Raw genomic sequence first — 23,955 nt, 5'->3', positions numbered from 1 at the left:
CGATTCATTTCTACCACTTAGGGGATTTACCAGGATAATCACTATATTTTTAAATAATTTGTGTAAATATTCCATACCAGGGTAAGAAAGCATTAGCATTTGCGTCCTGTCTGAAGCCTTGAGATGCGTCTTTCCGGTGGATACGCACGCACACACAAAACTTCTCAAACTGAATGTGAGCAGCTCATTTTGATCTGTCACGCATCTTCTTTGTGCCAGATATTTACATTGCCAAGGTCTAAAATGATGAACGTTGGTCATGATGCATCACATTGCACTGTTTGAGTAAGTTGCAGGGTTGACGTAACTTCACAGAGTCGGTCTCTTTTGCTCGCATCTCTCTACCAAAAGGAAACCTGGTGAAGGTTTAGGGTTTAGGGTTTCATCTTATGTTGGTTTTAAAAACTGTTGGGTCTGACTGCATGGCAAATATCAAGCAGCTGATACAGAGAGTAAATACATATAATTATGATGATAAACAGCATTTGACAATTCACTTCAGTGTTGCGCCAGCTCACTTTTGACATTTTCATTTTGTAAGTGCAGCAGTTCCCGTTTCATATCATCAGTATGAATATCTGATTAATTAAATCAATGATCGAGCGGAAGAGGAAAAAGATATGCATGCAAGCTGTTAGTGTAGGAGATAGAGAAGATAACCCGCTAGGCTAGTGCAGTGGTAGAGTTATACAGCTAAAAGTTAACTGTGCCAGCATCTGATTTAGTGAGTTACCAATCACTTTACAGAATACTGGATCAGATAAGCTGTAACACTTATGGCATGTACAAACTGTGGGTGGTTGACTGGCAGTGTATGTGTGTGCGCGTGCGTGTGTGCGTGCACGCTGGTACACATGCAGACCTGATATTCCTGAGGAATAAAATTATCAATGATGAGCATCTGGAGACGGAGTTCTCTGCTGAGCTGACGGATGTTCTCAAGCAGACCTTCAATCTCTCTGTGATGTTCTTGCTGGAGATCAGCCATCTAAAACAGAAGAGAGATGTTATCATATCATGAGTGCGCTGTCGTTCCCATGCTCATGTTAATGTGAAAGCATTGAGTTCATCGCACCTCCGATTTCGCAGCCATCAACATAGTCCACACTTTCTTCAGTTTTTTGGTCTTGCCTTGAGCCTCTTCCTGTAAGCTGGTATATTTCTCCTCAATGTCCAACCGCTCTTGCTGTTTAACAGACATTTGCAAAAATGAATCATGTGTACATACATACAAGAGTGGAAGTCGGGTGCAACTCTCATTTCAGCGCATTACCTCCTTTTCTTCCAGCTCTCTTCGGAGCTGCTCGGCCCTCTTCCGGCGCTCCTCCAGCTCATTGTTAGATTCCTCCAGAAGTCTCTCCTGCTCCTCAGCTTTAGCCAGTAAATCAACTCCACCAACAATAACCCTCTTCTCCAGAGAAGAAAGCTTCTCCAATAATAGATGATGCTCTTGTCTGAGATACAGGAAAGAATACAAAGCAGGACTAAATAATCTTTGTGCATTCAGATTAATATTTAAAATTAATGACAACACCATGTGCTGGTAGAGTACAGATACCCTTCGTTAAAACATAGACACTTTTCCATTTTGTTGGAAGTACGTTTTTTAATATAATTAAAAGGGAACATATCATGAAAATATGACTTTTTCCATGTTTAAGTGCTATAATTGGATCCACAGTGCTTGCATCAACCAAAAAAATGTGAAAAAGGACAACCAAGCACCTTAGTTTTGGTAAACCATTCTCTGCAAGCATGTAAAAAAATAGGTAATTGAAATTTGGCTCCCCTTGTGATGTCAGAAGGGGATAACACCGCCCCTTAATCTGCAATATCCAATCACAGCACTGCCATTTAGTGCAGATATAAACTCGTTTGCATTTTAAAGGGCAAACCCAAACACAGCACATTTTTGCTCACACCTACAAAGTGGCAATTTTTACATGCTATAATAAATTATACCATATATACTATATGGTATTTTGAGCTAGAACGTCACATACATACTCTGGGGACACCAAAGATTAATTTGACATTTTAAAAAAGTCTTGTGAAATGTCTCCTTTAAGGCAACCCATGTGCAAATTCATCATTCTACACCATAGCCGCGTATTTTATCCATACTATTTGAGTTTTCCAAAGACATCTCATTCCAGCAGTTAAAAATTGCCTTGGTTTGCTACATCACACACACATAACCAATCACATCATGACATTTGAACTCTCACGTGGTGAACTTACGTAAAGTGTGTAATAGTTTAACATGTTGACATCAGTCCTAAAACAACTGCAAACATGCAGTTCCCTTATGCACTGTGAAACTAGCCAAATTAGCATCTATTTAAGCGTACAAAAGACGGGGAGGGGGAGACTAATTTGCATATTTATTAATCCTCATATACTGCTATTATGATGCTGAAAGATGAGTTTTAAAGGATTAGTCCATTTTCTTAAAAGAAAAATCCAGATAATTTACTCACCACCATGTCATCCAAAATGTTAATGTCTTTCTTTGTTCAGTCGAGAAGAAATTATGTTTTTTGAGGAAAACATTGCAGGATTTTTCTCATTTTAATGGACTTTAATAGAGCCCAACATTTAATACTTAACTCAACACTTAACCATTTTTTTCAACGGAGTTTCAATGGACTATAAACAATCCCAAACGAGGCATAAGGGTCTTATTTAGCAAAACGATTGTCATTTTTGATAATAAAAATAACAAATATACAATTTCTCGTACAACTTCTCGTCATGTAGATCCGGTCGTGATGCGCCAGCTGACCCCACGCAATACGTCATGACGTCAAGAGGTCACAGAGGACGAACGCGAAACTCCGCCCCAGTGTTCACAAGCGTCTTAAAAGAGGACCGTTCCTACATTGTTGTATGTCAACTGATATTAATTAATGTCTTTGTGGCAGTTTATTGTTTAAAATGGTCCGCAAATGTGCGTTTTATATATGTAACACGTGACCTCCCTACGTCACTACGCATTTACGTTAGGTCGCGCTGGACCGGACCTAGACGAAAAGTTGTGGTTTAAAAGTACATATTTTTTATTTTTCTTGTCAAAAATGACAATCGTTTCGCTAGATAAGACCCTTATGCCTCGTTTGGGATTGTTTATAGTCCTTTAAACTCCGTTGAAAAAAAACTGTTAAAAAAAGTGTTGAGTTAAGTGTTAAGTGTTGGGTTCCATTAAAGTCCATTAAAATTTGAATAATCCTGCAGTGTTTTCCTCAAAAAACATAATTTCTTCTCGACTGAACAAAGAAAGACATCAACATTTTGGATGACATAGTGGTGAGTAAATTATCTGGATTTTTCTTTTAAGAAAATGGACTAATCCTTTAAGTGATAAAATTATCGACTACAGGGAGATTTTGAAGTCGCAATGAAATTGAAATGAAAAACTGTAATTTGTCTTGGAATATTGTGGTATTGTTTTTTCAAAAGACTTATCTGTGAACTTCATTATTTTTTAAAAATTCATGAGCCCTGCAGCCCTCATAATATTAAATCAAAAATGCAAATCATCTCCCCTCCTTGAAACAATCTTTCTTTACTTTTGGTCAGTGCTTGAAGTGGGTTAATAAAGTTCCGGTACTCTCTTTCGACATTGCTGATACAATGTGTGTGTGTGTGTGTGTGTGTGTGTGTGTGTGTCCGGGGAGAGAGATTAGCAAAAAGCAACATGACCCAACTTCAAACGATCCAATCTGTTCTTGATGGACAAATTCAAGCCCAGCCCTACTTTATTTTCATTTCAGAAGGCGTTTCACTCGGATATACGCCACTATGGGAAAAATAAGACAACCGCTACTTCCGTTTCATGGCGACTTCAAGAAATCTGATGCTGGTGCATGCAAAATTATTAGAGGGTTGAGTTTCTTTAAAGAAAGAGTAATATTGCCAATGCCTCAGGCCTATATGCTTTAAGTGTAACAAACATAAGGGCACTGTTATTTATTGTTTTTGGTATTTTGACAAAATATTGCCTTATTGGAAAAAAGTACATCATGTTTTGGAAGATCTCTTTGGTGTGAACTTTGATATGACCCCAACAGTGTATCTACTTCATCTCAAGGTGAATACTCGGTTTAAAAAAGAAACAACACAGTTATTTATCATCTTGGTATATTTAGCAAAGAAATGCATTTTGTTACTTTTGTCTGCTTCACAGGCTGCATTCCTTAAGCCCAGGATACACTGCACAATTATTGGCTGTCCCAGACGAAAAATTGCCATCGTGAAACAATCAATGTGATTTCTGTGATCGTGGATCTTCATAGGTGGTCCTATGTCGTACAGTGAGAGAGGTTCAAAGGCGGCTTGCGTCCAAAGATAGCCAACAATAGTTTTCTGACAGAGTCAAAAATTCAGCTTGATCAACGCACAGTGTGTTTGCTGCTACGACCTGCACGCTGGTATTTGTTTACCACGAGCGCATGCTGGTGACGTTGCACTAACGTGTGACGCAGCCGCCGAAGCTTCCGTGTCATCATCGTACAGTCTACATTCTTGTCGTACCCGAGTTTAAACGATCCATGTCGCACAGAGTGTTAAGCTAATGATCTTATAGGAGGGCAAAAATCCTGCAGTGTATTCCGGGCTTTAAAGTGTGGATATCACAAATTGCTACACTGTTACCTTTTGAAAAGCTCACTTATGATAAACAGCAAAAATCTGAACAATTTTGGCTGCTCTGGTCTCCCCTTTGGGAATATATAAAAAGGTTTTTCCTTATGACTATACATGACCATTTTTCTTTTTTTCCCCTTTATCTCATACTTACAACTCTTATAATAATGTGAGGTGGTGTTAATATTTCAAAATTGTGTACTTCCAATTCCTTTGGCTTTTTTATTTTTCCCCCACATCTACCTTTTTTATTGTCATTTTTATTTTATTTTTTCCAGATTTTCTTACACTGTCTTAGTTAAACATAACTTTACTGTACCCTGATACTATTACTGTCAATGTAATTTTATGGGCAAATAAAAAATAATAAAAAATAGTAATAGTAATAAGCAGGCCCAGACTGAGAGCTCTATCATACACCCGGCACAATGCGGCACAATGCAGCGCAATGCGCGATGCAAGTGTCTTTTGCTAGTTTCAACTCTGCGCAATTATCATTTTCATGTTTAGGGCCACGTTGATTAAATAGCAAATGCATTTGCGCCAACTTTTGCACCCATGGGCGTTCTGGTCTAAAACGAGGTGTGTTCAGGCGCATTGCTATTTTGAGGCAACTAAAATAGACCACGCCATTGACCAACAAAAACCTGGTCTAATGTCTAAAGTCAATGGCGCAATATGTTTTTTGTTATTTAAAGAGCGTATAAGTAATATGCGCCTATAAACGAGACGACAATGCGGGTTTGCTTATCACATACATGAATGCGCAGCAGAACAAAAAAGCTTTTAAATATAAAAGATTAAAGGATTGAATGTAAAATATTATTTTTGAGTCTCTTGGACATAAATGAGGACTAATGATGAGACATTAGAAGGCGTAAAGAACTGCTTCACCTGTAGCCTGGTAAGTAAAAAAAATGCTTTGCTTTAAACAAATGCATCTATTTTTAAATGTTTTTAAATGCTACCTTACAGATTTATTGTACATGATGACTCTGTACCTGTGGATAAGGTGACACGAGTAACATTTTTAAGTAATGCTTTGTAAAAATCCCATGGCGCTGTCCGAGTGCTGAAATGCTTCAGCTCTCCGAGCGTTTGTAAACTCTTTATCTCTTCTTTGTATTTTTAGAGTTTCTTGCATACAGTATTTGCTAATTATTTTATGAGATTACAATGATTATGTAGGATATCAATACATTTACAGCAATTAAACGCCTGCTATTTGTACTTCTATGACTGAAAGAAAATGTATTTTAAAAGGTTTAAATCCAAAAAATTAACATTTTTTTACATTATTCTTAAACTGGGGGTGTTCATCCTCCGCTTAGTTTTTCAGTTTACAAAGTCCGTCATCTAAATAGGGATTAGACATAGCTCCAGCGCAACTGGTTTTTAAAGGGGATGAGAGATAAGACTCTCATTGCTTTATTGCACGTTACCCCCAAAACACACCCATTACTCATTATGATAATAGAAACAACCCTTTTCGACTGTGCTCAAACCATTTTCCCGTCGTTAAGTAAGCAAAAGTGGAATCGGACACACCCATTTAGACCGTGCGCCGTGCGCTTTAGACAATGCACTTAGATCGTTAAAATAGGGCTCTGAATGTTTAAAACATTTAAAGGAAATATGGAATCAATTTTAACTTGAGCTTTTGTTATATATGATGTCATCGTAGTTGAATGAACATCCACTAAGTTTCAGAACTGAAAACGTCCTTTTTACTAAATTAACAAATGTTACTGGAACGTACCTAGCTATGACGCAGGATTTGCAGAGATCGGAATTAAAAAGCAATGCTGTTCAATCAATATTGGATCCGGACAAAATGGTGCAGCAGTCTTAAGTGAGTAAAACATTTTAGTATGTGTCACTATTGCTTTGTTAGAAATTGCTTAATATGTCCTGATCGTGTGTAACATCCGTGTCTAACCACAAAGTTAGTGATAAAGTCTTACCGCGCTTTCACACGCTGTAGCATCCTTGGTATTACTGTGTCTGTGGTCAAACCAGCCGCAGTTTAAAAAGTCAAGCGATTTAGATTCTGATGCCCGCTTACCGTGTTGTAATTTCTAGGCCCATCGCGTTTGAAAATTTGTTGTTTGCTACTTCACCCATACGCATTGTCATTTATGTGCATCACGCCTTGTGAACAGAACATCTTACGGCTTGAACACTTATGGGTTAATCCCTCCAGCTGCCATTTTCCACATCAGAAGACACGAATGGAATTGAAAAACTGTTATCCAATCATAGCAGTTGGCGTTTACTTCCAAAACAGGGTAGAAAATAGCCTATTACTTATTTTTTTTGAGGTTTTTGAATGTAAAACCTCATAACCTCATAAGTAGACCTCAGACAACTGTATAAAACAATAAAAACGCCTTCAAAGTAATTCTGCAGAGATTGCAAAAAAAAAACAGTGACTGACAGAAACAGTGATGCTTGCTTATCTTGTTTAAGTAAACCATCATAACTCACTGGGCTTTGAGAAGGTCCTTCTCTCTCTTCTCAAGTTCGGCACGGGCTTTGTTTCTCTCCTCCTCCTCCATGTCTAGTTTGGCCTCCAGTGCTTTCCGTTCCTCCTCGATCTTCGCCTGCATCTCCACCATTTTATCTGGAGACACCTTCTTCCTCCCTAGACATTAAATATTTGAAAATAAATATTTAACAAATAAAAGACAGAAATGCAAGAGAAAATACTCATTCAAATCCAATGGAACCATTTATAAAGCCAAAAGATATAGACTAAAGGCCACAAAAACTGCGTCTTTAATTAAAATAAGCACATAAAAAAAATGTTTTAACATTTAGACTTGAGTATAAAATGATTAAATAAAATACATATTTGATAGTTGTTTTAAAGGCTCTCTAAGCAAATAATGTGCGACGTCACTTCCTGTTGATGTTTGAACTGTTTTCAAACAAACGGAGCGTAGCTAACGCCTCTCCCTCCCTCTCCCGTCCATGCTTTCATGAACGCGCCCAACCCCCACCCCCAAATCCTTCTTGTCGTTTATTGGCTGGAACACTTTGTTATGTTTTGTTGTGCTAGGTTTGGCCACTATGTTGATATTGCCATTTTTCGAGCCTGAGCTGTCTACAGAGATCGCGTTTTTTACAGTTTGATCAGCGGACAGGCAGCAAGCAGATAGTGAGGAGATGTTTGCTGTATGTAACAAAAAATGTTTTATGGTCTAAAACGCGTCAATTCGCTTAGAGCGCCTTTAAGCTTGTTTATTGTTTTGATGAAACATGACTCTGAATTGGGTCACAGATCATCACTCATGTCTAGAAATCAATCATGGCAAGATTTAATATAACCAGTCAGATAAAAGCTTTATGTCTCAAATGTGGGACACTAAAACTCAGGGTAAATGAGAGCATATTTCTAAAGAAATAGGTCTGGAGGTGACAGGAGGTTGGGTTGCTTATTAGATCATAACACAAACCACGTTGGTCTTTAGTTTAGAGCAGGGAAGTCATATGGCCAGCTAATTGCGTAAGAAAAGAGAAAACCGACGCACATATCATTACAATAATTAAATGTTTTTTGTAAATGATTTGCGTTTGTAAATAGGTCAGCGGGAAATGAGGCCGCAAACACTGAACAGGAGGCTGATGCTATGGGTGATGCCTGGCAGTCATTTATGTTGATGGTGTCCTATATTCCACTTCTGCTAAGTCACTGTTTACACAAATGTACAAAAACACATTTACATTGTGCTACTTGTTGTTTCAGGTTACAATATACGCTCACCAACCTTTATGAGGTTGTTTGTTAACACAAATTGCTTATCAGCCAATCACATGGCAGCAACTCAATGCATGTAGGCATCTAGACATGAGCCATTTCTCAATACCAAGTACGCCAAGTTCGGACTTGTGTCCTTCCTAGTTCGGACTTGCAAGTTCAAACTAGGAAGAACGAACTTCTGACGCGAAATGCATTCTGGGAAACTTCGCTGTCATAAGTCCACACAAGTCTCCTCTGATGCATCCTCGATAAAATGGGCGGATCAAGAACACATCCAGGGATTTTATGTGAACTTGGGCTTGATGCGAACTTTGAATTGGAACAGTACTTGGGCCGCGACTGATGACGTTTCACAAGTCCACAAGAACGCAAGTACAGACAAGAACGCATATTGAGAAACGGCTATGGTGAAGACGACTTGCTGAAGTTCAAACCAGCATGGTTGTTGGTGCCAGGTGGGCTGGTATGAGCATGTCAAAAACTGCTGATCTACTGGGATTCTAACGCACAATCATCTCTAGGGTTTACAGTAGGGCTGTCAAAAGATTAATCGCGATGAATCGCATCCAAAACAAAAGTCTGTATCCACACAACACATGTGCGTGTACGATGCACAATCACTATCTATATATAAAAACACACCCAATCATGTATATATTTAAGATTTTTTTTTATATATTTATATATAAAATATTTAGATTTATATATAATATAAATTATATAAATGTATATACAGTATATAAATGCAAATATTTCTTAAATATATACCTGAATGTGTGTGTATTTATATATACATAATACTATACACAGTACACACACATATGTTATGTAAACACAAACTTCCATTCTGGATGCGATTAATCACGATTAATCTTTTGACAGCCCTAGTTTACAGAGAATGATCCGAAAAAGAGAAAATATCTAGTGAGCGGCAGTTGTGTGGATGAAAATGCCTTGTTGATGTCAGAGGAGAATGGGCAGACTGGTTCGAGGAGATAGAACCAAGTTACAACCAAGGTATGCAGAATACAATCTCTGAATGCACAACACGTCGAACACTGAAGCAGATGGGCTTCAGCAGCAGAAGCCCACACAGTGCCACTCCTGTCGGCCAAGAACAGGAAACTGAGGCTACAATTCGCACAAGCTCACCAAAATTGGACAATAGAAGATTGGAAAAACTTTTCCCAGTCTGATGGGTCCCAATTTCAGCAGCGACAGTCAGATGGTATGGTCAGAATTTGGCTTAAACAACATGCCTGCCTTGTATCAATGGTTCAGGCTGGTGGTGGTGGTGTAATGGTGTGGGGGATTTTCTTGGCACACTTTAGGCACCTTAGTGCCAATTGGGCATCGTTTAAATGCCACGGCCTACCGAGCATTGTTTCTGACCATGTCCATCCCTTTATGACCACTTCTAATGGGTACTTTTGGCAGGACAATGCACCATGTCACGAAGCTCAAATCATCTCAAACTGGTTTCTTGAACATGAAAATGGGTTCACCGTACTAAAATGGCCTCCACAGTCACCAGACCTCAACCCAATAGAGCACCTTTGGGATGTGGTGGAACGGGAGATTTACATCATAATTGTGCACCCCACAAAAACTGCATGATGCCATCAAATCAATATGGATTAAAATCTCTTGGGGAATGTTTCCAACACCTTGTTGAATCTTTGCCACAAAGATTTAAGGCAGTTCTGAAGGTAAAAGGGAGTCCCAACCCAGTACTAACAGGGTGTACCTAATAAAGTGGCCGATGAGTGTAAATGTTTTTTAACCCTCTGTGGGGTAATTTTGACCTGCACTAACATTTGTGCATTTTACAGTTGCTAAATGTCATAATAATGTTAAAAGTCTCATAACACTGTGTTCAGAACAAACTGGGCTACTATATTAGGTTAGCAACATGTATGCATTTTTGAGAGAATAATGTTTATGCGTGGTTTTTGAAAAAGCTTAATTTTTAAGTCACTGATATACAGTATGTCCACAAAATTCTTTCTAAACATGTTTTCACAAAACTTTCGAAATCAGGATCTAGTAGTCTAGAGTTTTTTTCTTCAAAATGATTGGATATTCATTCTGCCTACTCATTCACATAAAACAATACGAAGAGTTTGGTTACAAAATGCAATAAATCCATTTTGAGAAATTTCTATAAAAACGTGTTTTCCATACCAAGAAAGTGACAAGATGAAAACCACTATTTTCTGTTACAACCTTTCACATAGCATCTTTAGGTTATAAAAACATAAAAAATTCAAATCCATAACTTGATTTTCAAAGATTTATTATAAAAACTGATTATTTTTTCTGCAAATGCAATAAATTCATGACAAGTTTTTTTTTTCAAAATGTTATAAATCTATTGAATCAATATATAAATGTCCATTCACCTTTGCCATGTTATATTAATTTAGTTGACTAGTGGTATACACTGATTAAAAAAATAAAAATGAATGGCATTAATCAAAACACTTACTTTGTCATATTAAGAACACTGTCATTGCTGCTGTCATGTCATCCTAGGGAAGTCATTGCTGAACTTTTTAACAGCGATCAGTTGTAAAATGTTTTGGTCCTGCTCGATTTTCGCTCATGAAAATGGAAAGTTTTTCATAAGATCCCCTGGGGTCAATGTGTTAGCATGACAGAAACTTAATGCTGTCATGCGAGAACAAGCAACAGCCGACATTTTTCCTTCGCCCGAGTGCCTCTCGCGTAAATTATTAGGTTTTGATGAGTTGCATTTCTTACCAAACTCTTTATATATATTTACTTAGAATTTCTTTGACACTTTTGCCTGGGAAAACCATAATGAGCTACATAATGTAAGAGGAAACTACTTTCTCTGTAGTAAAACCATGATAAGGTTTACTTGGGAATTTATAACAAAAAATTTTAATAGAAGTAAACACACACACACAATATAAAAGGTTTATATTTAAAAAAATATTAGAATAATATTTCTATTATAATATTTTCTAATAATTTCACAAGTATACCTTTTTTCACAAAAAAACATGGTTTTACTACAGAAAAAGTGCAACCATGTTTTTGGCTACAAATACTATAGTAATTCATGGTAAATTTAGTAAGGGATATAGTGTATTACTATTAAGTTGTTATTGAACTTTGGTAAAAGTACTGTTTGGCCATTGTAAAAATTATCATAGGGTTAGTGTTTGATCGGCCAGCGAGTTACATTTGCGCAGTAAAGAGCACAAAAGAGAAACTGTTTACACCATTACTCCTTCACGTGTTGTTTGAAAACAGCACAAAGGAATGCCATGGCAGGTGTGTGACCGTGCGTTTAATAAACTTGCTGTGCAGTGACAGACAATAATAAACAAGGTTTAAGATGTGCTGTTTGCAATCGCATCTTTTATAAGAACATGACAAAGATAGTCAAATGTGACGCTCGTATGTACTGTTTGACGGCAGCACAAAGAAATTTATTGCGCCTGAAGAAAACTTAAAAGGATTTGGATGTATGTTTGCTGCACTCGGATAAAACATTACAACACAGCAACCAATAGAGAGACTGGATCAGGGATTGAGTGACTGGGCGTGAGGATCGTCATGCATATGGATCGTCTCAGCTCTTTCACTTCAATGGCGCGGTGTGTAGCGATCTTAGCTCATTGCAGATAATGAGGTAATAGGAGAAAGTCGGTACATCTCCCTCTTCTTATACAGTTAACACAGAATTACAATAGTTGTTTTTCGATTTAACTTACATCGTTTAAAAGTAAACATTCCAAACATTATGTAGACATTCATCATTTGTTTGTATGAGAAGAATATGTTACGTTACAGTTAATCTTCTGATGTGTTTCTGTTTATTTTCTTAATTTTGCAAAAAGCGTTCTGTTTTTAATAGGATTGGACACAAAAAACCGACACATTCATGTTTAAATGATGTATAAATCATATCTGTATGTCCAAAATCAGCAGAGTAATCTAAGTCTCTTTGCAGAGTGATTAAAAAATAAAAAGTTTACGGCCCCGCACCGCGGTCGACCTCAGAGAGTTAATTAAAGGAAAAAAATATTAAGATTGCTTGCTTTTCATTTTACACCACAGGCATCCTTGACAACCTGATTAGATCACAACACATTCGTATCTTTTACACATGTACTTTTGCAACTAAATGACTTGAGTCAGATGTGAAAATGGCAAACCTGATGTCAATGAGTATTGTACACGTTACATATAGTACAAGGGGGAATTACAGTAGGTACGTTTAGATTACTTTACAGCTTATTGTTGCATAGAATCGCCTACTCGCACTGGAAAAAATAATCCCACACTGTAAAGCTTCAAAGGTTTTAACATTATGTGGGAATTGGTGCAGCAGTCTATTGGTTGTACAGAGAAACGTACAACTTATAAAACAATAATTTGACGTCAACATTTCTTCTTAAATATCAATTACTTAACAGGTTAAACTCTGTTAACACAATTGACTGTACAGCTGTGCTAATAATGTCCATTTTAAAACTGCTACTCCAGCAAATGCTTTCATGGAAACAACAGCTGCCTGGTGCCTTATAACTGTGCTTTCACACCGCCACCGGCGAAAGCGTCAATAAAAGCTCTGGCTGCTCTTCTAAAGACACTATAGAAATGGTGTAGTCAGGATTCCCACACCATAGTTAACTTCAAATTCAAGGACCTGTCAAGGACTTTCCAGGTCCAATACCCTCAAATTCAAGGACTAAATGTGGGGACACATTTCAAGTGAGAACAAGGTTACATCGTGTTACCTTTTAAGATACATTGTTACAGTTCCCTTTCAAGGAAACTCGTGCTGCGTCACTGCGGTGACACTTTGGGGACACCTCCAGGGGTAAGTGTGTCTGAATGTGTATATTAAATTCAACCAATGGTGAGGCTTAACGACAAGGTGACGCGGGAGCCAGGAAGTACATTGCTATCTGAAATATTGCCAAAGACGACATTGCAGGGACGCAGGAAGTATAGCAAGGGAGACGCAGCGTCTCGTTCCATTCTCAGGGAACAACAGTTACGTAACCCGAGACGTTTTCAAGTGTCACACACAACTATGCAAAAAAGCATTTTGGTATAGAGACAGAGCGCAGCGCGTCATAACCTGAAAACCACGCCCACCGGGGGGAAAGCAATCCAACCGTCTCCATTGACTTTGTATTGCGAGAAGCCGCGTCCTTGTCATTTCTGGCTTATAACAAAAAACTGAATAATGCCTAAAAGCTGCTGTGTGACAATATGTACAGCTAACAAGCCAAAGAACTCAGAAATAAGTTTTTATAAGCTGTCGAGCCGTAAAACCCAGCCTTTAAGGAGAATAAAGTGGATCGCCGACTACGTTTCCCCCTAGTGGACACAGTTTTACTAATAGGAGTACTATGAAAAGTTGCCTGTGTTCATTTCTGTGTCTTTAAACGCTCGTTTTTTAAAGTCGACAGCTTATAAAAACGTTTTTTTTTTTTTTTGGCTTGTTAGATGTACACCTTGTCAAACACCGGCTTTTAGGTATTATTCTGTTTTTAAGTTTAATCTGTAAATACGTTTTTATAAGCTGTCGACCCCAAAAAACGAGCCTTTAAAGACACAAAAATGGATACAGGCAACTTTTCATAGTACTTCTATTAGTAAAACTGCGTCCATTAGGGGGAAACGTAGTCGGCGATCCACTTTATTCTCCTTAAAGACTGGGTTTTACGGCTCGACAGCTTATAAAAACGTATTTCTGGGTTCTTTGGCTTGTTAGCTGTACATATTGTCACACAGCAGCTGTTAGGCATTATTCAGTTTTTTGTTATAAGCCAGAAATGACAAGGAGGTGGCTTCTCGCAATACAAAGTCAATGGAGACGGTTGGATTGCTTTCCCCCCGGTGGGCGTGGATTTCAAATTTGCATAACTGCGCTCTGTCTCTATGAATCAACATTCGCATTCAGAAGATATAAGCATTTAAAGCGAACAGTTTAGCACTTGTGCTTAAAAAGTCTAGAATTATTATGATATTATCCTACACTACACAGGGAATACATGGATTTTTTTCCAGTAAACTTCTTGCATAAAAAAGATTCAAGCACTTTCAATGACCTGTATCTATGCATGTATATTTTCAAAAACTTCCCAGGGCCTTGAATTTTTCCCCCCAGATTGACAAACTTTCAACGATTTTAAGGACCCGCGGGAACTCTGTGTAGTGGACCCTCTGATGCTCGAATGCATTCTCTGGAATTCTCTCAAGCGGAGGTTTCCGCCTTCTGTTTGGTTGCTACCAAACATTTGTGCCTTCCGATTGGTTGCCGCCGAACAGCGTCATAGCTCATTACCATAAAGTTGAGCTGATTTCATCTCTCCTTGACGCTCACACCGTACATGATGCGCCTCGCCACTGCTCGATGGAGCTCGCCGCCAACTCTCATTGAAAATTAATGACTTCCGACCACTTTGACGCTCTCGCCGGTGCCGTTGTGAAAGCACAGAAAAACTTATTTTACATTATTTTGAATCTTTGTGCAGGTTGACTTCTGTAAATCTGTCAGAAAAGGGCTATACACAATTCTGTGTGCAAAATGTATTGGACAGTCAGAGAATATTAATGTCTCTGTATTAGGTTTGGGTAGGTTCATATTCCAGTGTAAGGTTGTTACAAGGACCTAACTATTGGCAACTAATGGCAATTGTCATTGCTTAAGCCAATGTTTGGCTTTCCAAGCTTGTACTTTTAAAGGAATCTTTCATTAACATGTGACAGGGACGGTTTTTGAACATTAAAACAAAAGACAACACACCAAATCGGTGAGAAAACACCTAAAAAAGTTGTAAATGTTAGATGTATGTGGGCAGAGCCATTGCCGAACGCAGAGCACACACTGTAACAGTGAAGCATAATGAAACCACATCTGCTTGATCTGATGGCCTAGACAAGCAAATCTTTCTTCAGTGATAAGAATTCTTTGAATCTCAGCAAAAAAGTCAGGGGGCATCAATTAAACTGCAGGCATACATTTAACAAGAACTTAAGGGGGGTTAAAGCTATTTCATGCATTCTGACTTATTAACACTGTTTAAGAGTTGAATTCCTCATGCTATACATAGGCAAAGTGTCAAAAAGCACACACATACCAACCAAAAGCTGACACAAGAAATGTGGTGTTGTTTGTGATTTAAGCTTGTTCAGCTTCCCAAAGAACCCAGCTTTATGGAAACAATGGATATAGTTTGTTTATCTGTAGTAGCAGCAGCTGAGTTGTGCGTGTGTTTGTTTAACGCTTGATTTTGTTGAAATGGGACGGTCCCAACCGGGCCATGAGTCACAGATGGTAAGTAAAACTGCATCAAATGTCTGTGTTTTGTTGGCAATCTGTGTGTATGTGCATATAATGGTAATGACACGAACATGTAGGGAATTGTACGTTGAAAGTAATTAGTTACCGGTACATTACAGTATTACTGTCTCTGAACTGTAATGAGTACACTACTTTTGCGTTACTTTTGAGTTACTTTCATCAAAAGAACAGAAGTATGACTAGGCATTAAAATTTTTTAAAATGTAGTTTATCGATGCTTATAAATCTAGAAGTTATGTGTTGGCCCTCGAGCTTTGAATAGGCACAGTGAAGATTTATGGCAAAATACAGTAACAATCACTGTCAGAATCATAAACATAGACAAATGATCTGGTAAAAGTCTGATAAATTATGGTACACATACCAAACACAATAGAGCTAGAGCCCACTATAATGCAACATATAGCCTAATAACATGGCAAGACAGTAGACACGCAACCTCTTTTCATTCCTATTTTTTAATTTAGATTCACAGAACAAACCTGGCATGCACTGGGTTGACACAATTTATCAAAAAGTGCTATTGGAGGATTAGGCCTCAAGGAATACAGCTCATTTCAGTCCAATAAAAGGATTACATATAGGCTGACATAAAATTGCTTAGTAAAACACAGACAAACAGAGGAACATTGCTTTTTGCCAAACAATGCATATATGCCACCATACAAAGGCTGGTAAAAACGTTAAACAGTTATGTTTAAATGTACTAAATGATATTTAGATAAACATGTTTAAGTCTACATTAATGTTTTGTTGTAGTTTAGGTAGCTGTTTGTAATAAAACTGTAGATAGCATAGGAATAGCCTAGCAATCTATTATGTATATGGACTGTAAGCATAGCAACGTTAGCTTGCCTTGTCATTGCTGGTGTTGATATGGAAGCTTTCTAAAAGTCGCTTTACTTCTGGGGTTCAAGCAACATGGGAGACCGATAGAAACTTTCTGTTGCTTTTACTTAGTGCCTTTATTCGCAGAATAATTTTTTTAAATTGCATGCGTGTGCGGCGCTACAGGACCTGATTGCGGCCATTTTAGTCAATGCTTAGACAGCAGCGGACTTCCCAGAAGCGGCTCTTTAAGATATGCGTCTATTTTTGACGGGCATAGCGTCCAAATCGCAGTTCAAATACAACATTAAAGTAAAAATGAACATGCTGCATACAGCACCCGGAAACAGACCTACTATTTAACCCGCAGCTTTTAAAATGTATTTATCATACATTTTGGTTATCTTGTCAAAAGTTAAACTACAAAACAGGTAAGCCGTTTTTTTAAATTTCGGTGATGAAACGGAAACTATCTGCACCGAACCTATTTCTGCCTGACACGAATGTCTTTCTTGTGATTTAATATTATAGTTGGTGTTCACTTTAAAATGATAGCAAAGAGATTCCTGAAATAAATAATATCATCCGGTCTTTCTGTATCTAAAGTGAATACAGAGATGATCAAAGTCAGAGCAAGCAAGCTGGTATTTCTGTGCTAAATAATAACGCATAGTGTCTATAAAATCATTAATTTCAGTGTTTTTCATGTTATAAATTAACGTTTAATGAATTGTAAATAAAGATTAGTTTTTATCATTTACAGTCACAATCACAAATTATTAGTCATTTCTCATTTTTCGGGTTTTTTTTGGTCATGACTGCTTTGTCCGCGCTATATCTCCAAATTAAATAAAAACACTTAATTGTAGCCGGGGTTTCCAAGGCAGAATCACCTTTGTTATTTTTTTAGGTTTAGTTATCAAAATGTTTTTTTTTTTGTGTGATGTTCTGTAGATCGTGGCTTTAAAATGTTATGAGGAATAAATAAACAAATGTTGCCTTATATATTTTACCTTAAAAAAATAAATATATAAATGCATCGTCAGTTTTGTCTTCGTTCATCACTTGAAAGACAGTTTTGGTCACTTTAACCGAAAGTTGTTTATGTGTGCTGCTTGTGAAAGAAAATAAAAGTTACCAATTTGTACCTTGTCTGGCCCCCTCCCAACCCATGCACACACACGCATAGATGATTCGACTATCGGTCGACTATGGAAAGATTCGACAATTCTGATTCGAATATGTAAATCCTTAGTCGAGGACACCCCTACAGGCTATAAAGGTTTTTAAAAAGAATAACTGTTGTCAGAAATAGGAAGCATAATTTTTCAAAAAAAAAAAAACGTAATTGCTTTAAATTTTAACGCCATTCAAGCTTCTATGGCTAAATTTATGTTAAGATCTAGTACTTATATAGTAATGCCCACATTATTTTGGTAATTAACAGGAAATTCCTCCCTCTCCGTTTCCTGCGTCTCTCCCCTCCATCACCCACTTCATCTTCACCTTCATCCATGTCATCCGATGCACTGTCATCCGAGCCAGAGATCTCCTCACCTGAGCAGAAACAGTCACAGATCAGTGCTGGATCTCTGAGGACTTCTCTGTTTTGAACAAGTATCTATAAACGGTTTCATCGGACGCACACGCAACAGAAAATGTTATGTCCAAAAAACGAGGAGAGATAGTGGGCATGAATCACCGCTATGCAAATTTGGCAGCCAGGCAAGATAACACTGTATACATTCATTTTGTACAGTAACGTTGGCTCAGTGTAGTAGTAGAAACGCATTAGCTATGATTTGAGGTAATCTACTGGTTATTTATTTTACTTGTTATAATCTAAAAATAATCTACTCCAGAGGGACTCTGTTGTTATTGATTCTTTGCAGAAGTTAAGTTTGGGTTTATAAATTCTAGACAAATATTGACCATAATGAAGATGCTAGAATTTAAACGTTTGATTTTTTTTTTCTTAGATTTTGTTCCCAAAGTTACATTCGTGTTATTCCATAATTTGATGGGTTTACTATTGTTTTAAAATATTACTCGAATAAGTAATTGACCCTAAAGTTTTGAGCAAAACTGAACCTAAATCTATAGTACCTTCTTCCAGTTTCTTCTTGAGCTCTTCAATTTCCTTCTGAAATTGGCGTAACAAAGCATCCTTCGGGTCCTCATTAATTCTGGCCTTATTCTTGATGTTTTTAGCACGGTTGGCATATCGAAGAGTACTGATAGTCTCATCGTAGTTGTAATCTGCTGGACCGATGTTAGCACACTGCGGGTAGGAGATAATAAAAACAAATTTGCATTTTTATTCAAAGGGACACTGTGCATTCCCTGAGAAGTTATCAGGTAAGCTATGCTAATTGGATATTATAATAAATGTAAAAGTCAGGAGATTGTACCATCATGGTTTTGGAGTTTCCTCCGAGGGAGTCCTGTAACAGTCGGGTGAGTTTCGAGTTCCTGTAGGGCACATGAGTGCTTTTGCCATCCACTAGTGCAGAGATTACATTTCCCAGTGTAGACAGGGACAGGTTGATTTTAGTGGCCTCTTTAAGACGTTGACCTGTGGCTCCTGTTTTCCCCTGCCTTTCAGATCCCTAAGCAACAAAACAATGCCCTCAATAATAGCAAAAATCTTTTTAAATAATCCTGCATGGTTTGGCCTGCTTACCGCAAGGTCAACCAGGTGTAGTTTGCCCATGCGGACATGTTGGTTCCCATCTACGCCCTTCTCGCTGCACTCGATAGTTATGGTGAAGATCGCATGAGAGCGAGAACTGTGCTCATTCATGTTGGTCGCACCGACAGATCCTGGGCAAGGAAAAGTAACACATAGGGGTTAGATACTGTATGCCTGGACTTCCTGTTTAGAAAATCATTCCCATTCAGAGGAAGTTATGGTGTTCAACACACTATTTTAAGCTTATAAATAAATAAATAAATAAATAAATAAATAAATAAATAAATAAATAAATAAATAAATAAATAAATAAATAAATAAATAAATAAATAAATAAATAAATAAATAAATAAATAAATAAATAAATAAATAAATAAATAAATAAATAAATAAATAAATAAATAAATAAATAAATAAATAAATAAATAAATAAATAAATAAATAAATAAATAAATAAATATATATATATATATATATATATATATATATATATATATATATATATATATATATATATATATATATATATATATTAGGGCTGTCAATAGATTAAAAAAATTAATCTAGATTAATCGCATGATTTCATGAGTTAACTGCGATTAATCGCAAATTAATCGCACATTTTTATCCATTCTAAATTTACCCTAATTTAACACTTTTCAGGTTTTTAATATTCTAATCATATATACATATATAGATGCTTTATGCAAATGTATGTTAACAACAGCCTGTTTACATTTTAACAGAATCACCAGCCATTGTTTTGTATATTAATTTTCCTTTCAGAAGATTTTTCTTTCTCCATTTTTGTTTGCTGCTGCATCATTTGTGACCTGTGCTGGCAAGTTGAGTCGGAATTAGCAAATTTAAAAAAAAATAGTTGTTCATATTTTGACATTCTCTATTAAAACATAGAACAATGCATGATTTGTTGAAATATAACAAAATATGACAGAACTACACGTGTTTGAAGTTGAAAGAGTCAAATTACCATAAACATTTCCACATCCATACATTATATTACCACATCAATACCTTAAAATCGCTGGTAAAACTAATAGATTTAGCACACACAAAGCAAAAACATCATCAATGTATGTTCAACTTTTTTTCCTTTTGTTTGATTGACATTGAGACAGACTGCTTAAAATCTAAGTGAACTAATATAATGTTACACATCAGATAGTTTTACCCAACAGTTAACCAAACATTTACTTAAAACATAACAGATTATAGATCCTACCTGCGTGAATTCTTATTAAAACAGATATTTGTAAAACTGTAATTTTGTGTATATGTCTATATATCCGGGTCGCGCACTCGCGCGTCTGTGTGCACGCGCTTCAGATATCAGTCAGTCAGCGTGAGGGGATCGCTTTTGAGTCTTGTCGCTCTTAATAACTCTTTAACATTAATCAGGTACCGAACTTTATCTCTCTTAATGACTCTTTTAACATCAAGCAAGTCCTGCAGTCTATTTTCTAAGTCATGCATAAAAGCGAAACCAAAATGAATTAAAACGCATCTTTGAATTAGATTAAGCATTAGGAGGACGGGAAGGTTACACCTCTCAGACGTATAAATAAAGATCATATCAGATGTCCAACGAGCATTTAGAGCATTGGATTTGGTAGACAATTTGCTTAATGTTCTTATTTCTATGAAAACCTTTTACTAATTTAGAGAGAGTCACATTTGTCTGCGTCTCTGTTCATTCAACTATGGGCTGGACCAAGGGTCAAACAGAAATTGCGCGTTGCGTTAATCTCCGTTAATAAAATTAGTGGCGTTAAAATGAATTTGCGTTAACGCGTTATTAACGCGTTAATTTTGACAGCCCTAATATATATATATATATATATATATATATATATATATATATATATATATATATATATATATATATATATATATATATATATATATATATATATACACACAACAGTTCTTTCTGGTTCTCGAATCTGATTGGCAAAGAGCTATGCGATATTGTGCTGATAACGGCACTGTAACCGCTTCACCTTTCGTATCATTCCGCCACCTAGTGAATGGAGGTCCTAAACAGGCTCATCTCTGAATGGAAAAACACAGACGCCCTGTTTTTAAACACTCTCCGTGTGTCTCATTAGTTTACTAGCTCATAAATCAGTCTGTGAATCCCCAATCGGAAGTTATTATTCCGTCAAAGATCAGCGCTCTTGGATGTTACATTAAAGTTAATGGGAGTAATGTCTTGTCACATCGTGTGGACGATTAAGACTTGAAAAGAGGAATATAAACACATAAACATTTAGATGCATGGAATTTGTTTTGTAGACAAAAATAGTGAAAATATACATACGGTTTTTATGGCCAAGGGTCATAATCCGGTCCATGTCATCGGCATTGTTTACCACATAACCAGAAAGATCCTTGATATAAACTCCAACATCAGGCCTCTCCTTAACCTGCAATATGTTGTTAATATTTATAATTTGCATTTCTAGGGCTTACCATTCAGAACTGCATGTTGCACAACATATTATAAAGTTGCCTCATTAAACAGGCTGTGGTCAAGGCAGACTTCCTTTGTAACAACGAATCTAATTTTATTATTACAAAGCTATAATTTTAATGCATTTTCTGGGAAATTTGTATGTGCAGGTCAACACAGGTCTACACATTAGCAAAATGCTCCATTAACAGTTCTCGATGTGTAAGATACGTGAAGTGTTGAAAAAACCCAAAGGAGCACTTGACACACAGACCGCTGGCCTTTCAGACATTTCTCACCTCAAGCCTCTGCATCTGGTCCTTTCCTAACAGGTCCCTCACCTCTTCGTTGTAAATTTCCAAATAAGAAACTCTTACCAGAAACCTGTGGTTAATAATACACGTCAGCGGTTTGCATTTTAATAATGTGAATCCTGCTGATAAAGCTGAGGCGTCTCTTGAAAGGCATGACAAGTCATAACAAACTATGAGAAATACCCTGAATCATTAGCATTCAAAAATACAAATAAAACGACCTCTCCAAACCAAACCAGTTCTCACCTAGTGTCTCCTTCTGCTTTTGCAATGTGACCAAATACATGAGCAAACGAATTAGGAATGATGCCCCTGAGTTCAGGCACTGCTCTGACGCCCTCCATTGTGAAGGTTTTACCTGTGCCTGTTTGACCATATGCAAATATGGTTCCTGAAGAAAATAAAACAGATTATGTTATGATAAAACACAGTAAAAATGTATAGCATCAACATGAAACCTGCCAAGCAGAGCAAAAAAAATCTATATTTTAAGATTTATTCATATTGACCCTGTCTGTGTTATCCAGTCTTAAGGCTCATAACAGGGTTTAGATCAATCTAGGACAAGGTCTTATATTATGACATTCAGGTAGTTTTTACAAACAACCCTTACCCGGACAGTGCTTAACCTAGTCCCAGACTAAAATGCTTCACCTTGCACTGACACCTTGCATCTTAACATATATCAGTGCTATTGTTTTGTCTCAAGACGCACACCATTATTGTTTTTACAAGGTTTGTTTGTTAAAAACAACTACTTAAATGTCCTAATATAACTAAGATTAATCTAAACTAGGGCTGCATAGCGATTAATCGCAACTAATCGTTTGCAGAGTTAAGGTTTTTGTTTACATCATATATGTGTGTGTAATGTGTATAATAATTATGTAAAAATAAACAAACACATGCATGTATAAATTTAAGAAAAAATATATTTATATATCAAGTATTTAAAAACGTATATACACATGTAAATATTTCCTAAACGTATACGTGCATGTGTGTGTACTTGTAGAATTATTATACACAGTTCACACAGATATATGATGTAAACAAAAACTTTTATTCTGCAAACGATTAGTCGCGATTAATCGCTATGCAGCCCTAATCTAAACTCTGTCCGAGAAACCCCGAAATCACAAAAAAATGGGTTTCAATGACAGCTGAAATGTCTCTAGGGCTGGGTTTCGATTCAAATTTCAAGAATTGATTCGATTCCGATTCTCAAGATCTTGAATCGATTATCATGATTCGATTCAATTCGATCCGATCTTCGAGATTTAGATAAGTGTTTTTGAAAAAAGATTTTTTTTCCAGCTGTTACCTGAATTACAGGACTGTAGTTATGCAACATATTGATACTATTTGCGTTTCTGGAGTTTTCAAAGCAACCGCTTGCTTAATGTTACTGACCACCATGTTCGTTGTTTTAATGTCCTTCCACCTCGCGTGCATGCGTGAATTCAATGCCACGGCAAGTTTAAGTTATGAATTATTATTAAATCGATCCTCTGAGCTACGGATTGATCTTTAGAAATTAATATGAAAATTGATTCAGAATTGGATTGAATCGATTTTTTCAACACAACCCTAACTAAATGTCTCAGTAAAAATAAACTTTTTATAATATTTAAATAAGTAATGCATATTCTCAGAGCACCCAATCTGAGGAATAGACATGCAAAATATGTTTTTCCAAAATATATTTAAGCCCCCCACAAAAGCAAAATGCTTTTAAGTTATTGATGTGATAGGAAAATTTCAGAATTTTCAGATTGTACAATTTTCTTCAAAGTCTGTGAACATTGAAGTCTACTGTACTGTATTAATATTTATATCCACTTGATGATGTTGTCTTAGTTGTACATAAAAATATATATTTTTTTA

General features: G+C 36.7%; 1 protein-coding gene across 2 annotated transcripts in view; it reads right to left on the bottom strand.

Annotated features, from left to right (window-relative positions):
* kif3a (kinesin family member 3A) overlaps positions 1 to 23,955 on the bottom strand; it is a 31,251-nt gene that overhangs the window by 3,867 nt on the left and 3,429 nt on the right. For both annotated transcript variants that reach the window (XM_073854126.1, XM_073854127.1), the window contains exons 3-13: positions 22,315 to 22,459; positions 22,054 to 22,138; positions 21,623 to 21,728; positions 19,273 to 19,412; positions 19,001 to 19,198; positions 18,696 to 18,870; positions 18,050 to 18,146; positions 7,132 to 7,290; positions 1,274 to 1,454; positions 1,076 to 1,186; positions 863 to 988 (exon numbers count right to left, since the gene is read on the bottom strand). In XM_073854126.1, the coding sequence (XP_073710227.1) occupies positions 863 to 988; positions 1,076 to 1,186; positions 1,274 to 1,454; positions 7,132 to 7,290; positions 18,050 to 18,146; positions 18,696 to 18,870; positions 19,001 to 19,198; positions 19,273 to 19,412; positions 21,623 to 21,728; positions 22,054 to 22,138; positions 22,315 to 22,459 (1,523 nt within the window). The remainder of the gene's footprint in view (positions 1 to 862; positions 989 to 1,075; positions 1,187 to 1,273; positions 1,455 to 7,131; positions 7,291 to 18,049; positions 18,147 to 18,695; positions 18,871 to 19,000; positions 19,199 to 19,272; positions 19,413 to 21,622; positions 21,729 to 22,053; positions 22,139 to 22,314; positions 22,460 to 23,955) is intronic.

This window comes from Misgurnus anguillicaudatus, chromosome 16 (genome assembly GCF_027580225.2).
Source record: "Misgurnus anguillicaudatus chromosome 16, ASM2758022v2, whole genome shotgun sequence".
Taxonomy (NCBI): domain Eukaryota; kingdom Metazoa; phylum Chordata; class Actinopteri; order Cypriniformes; family Cobitidae; genus Misgurnus; species Misgurnus anguillicaudatus.
Note: the sequence above shows the minus strand (reverse complement) of the source record. Positions and strands in the feature narration are given on the sequence as shown.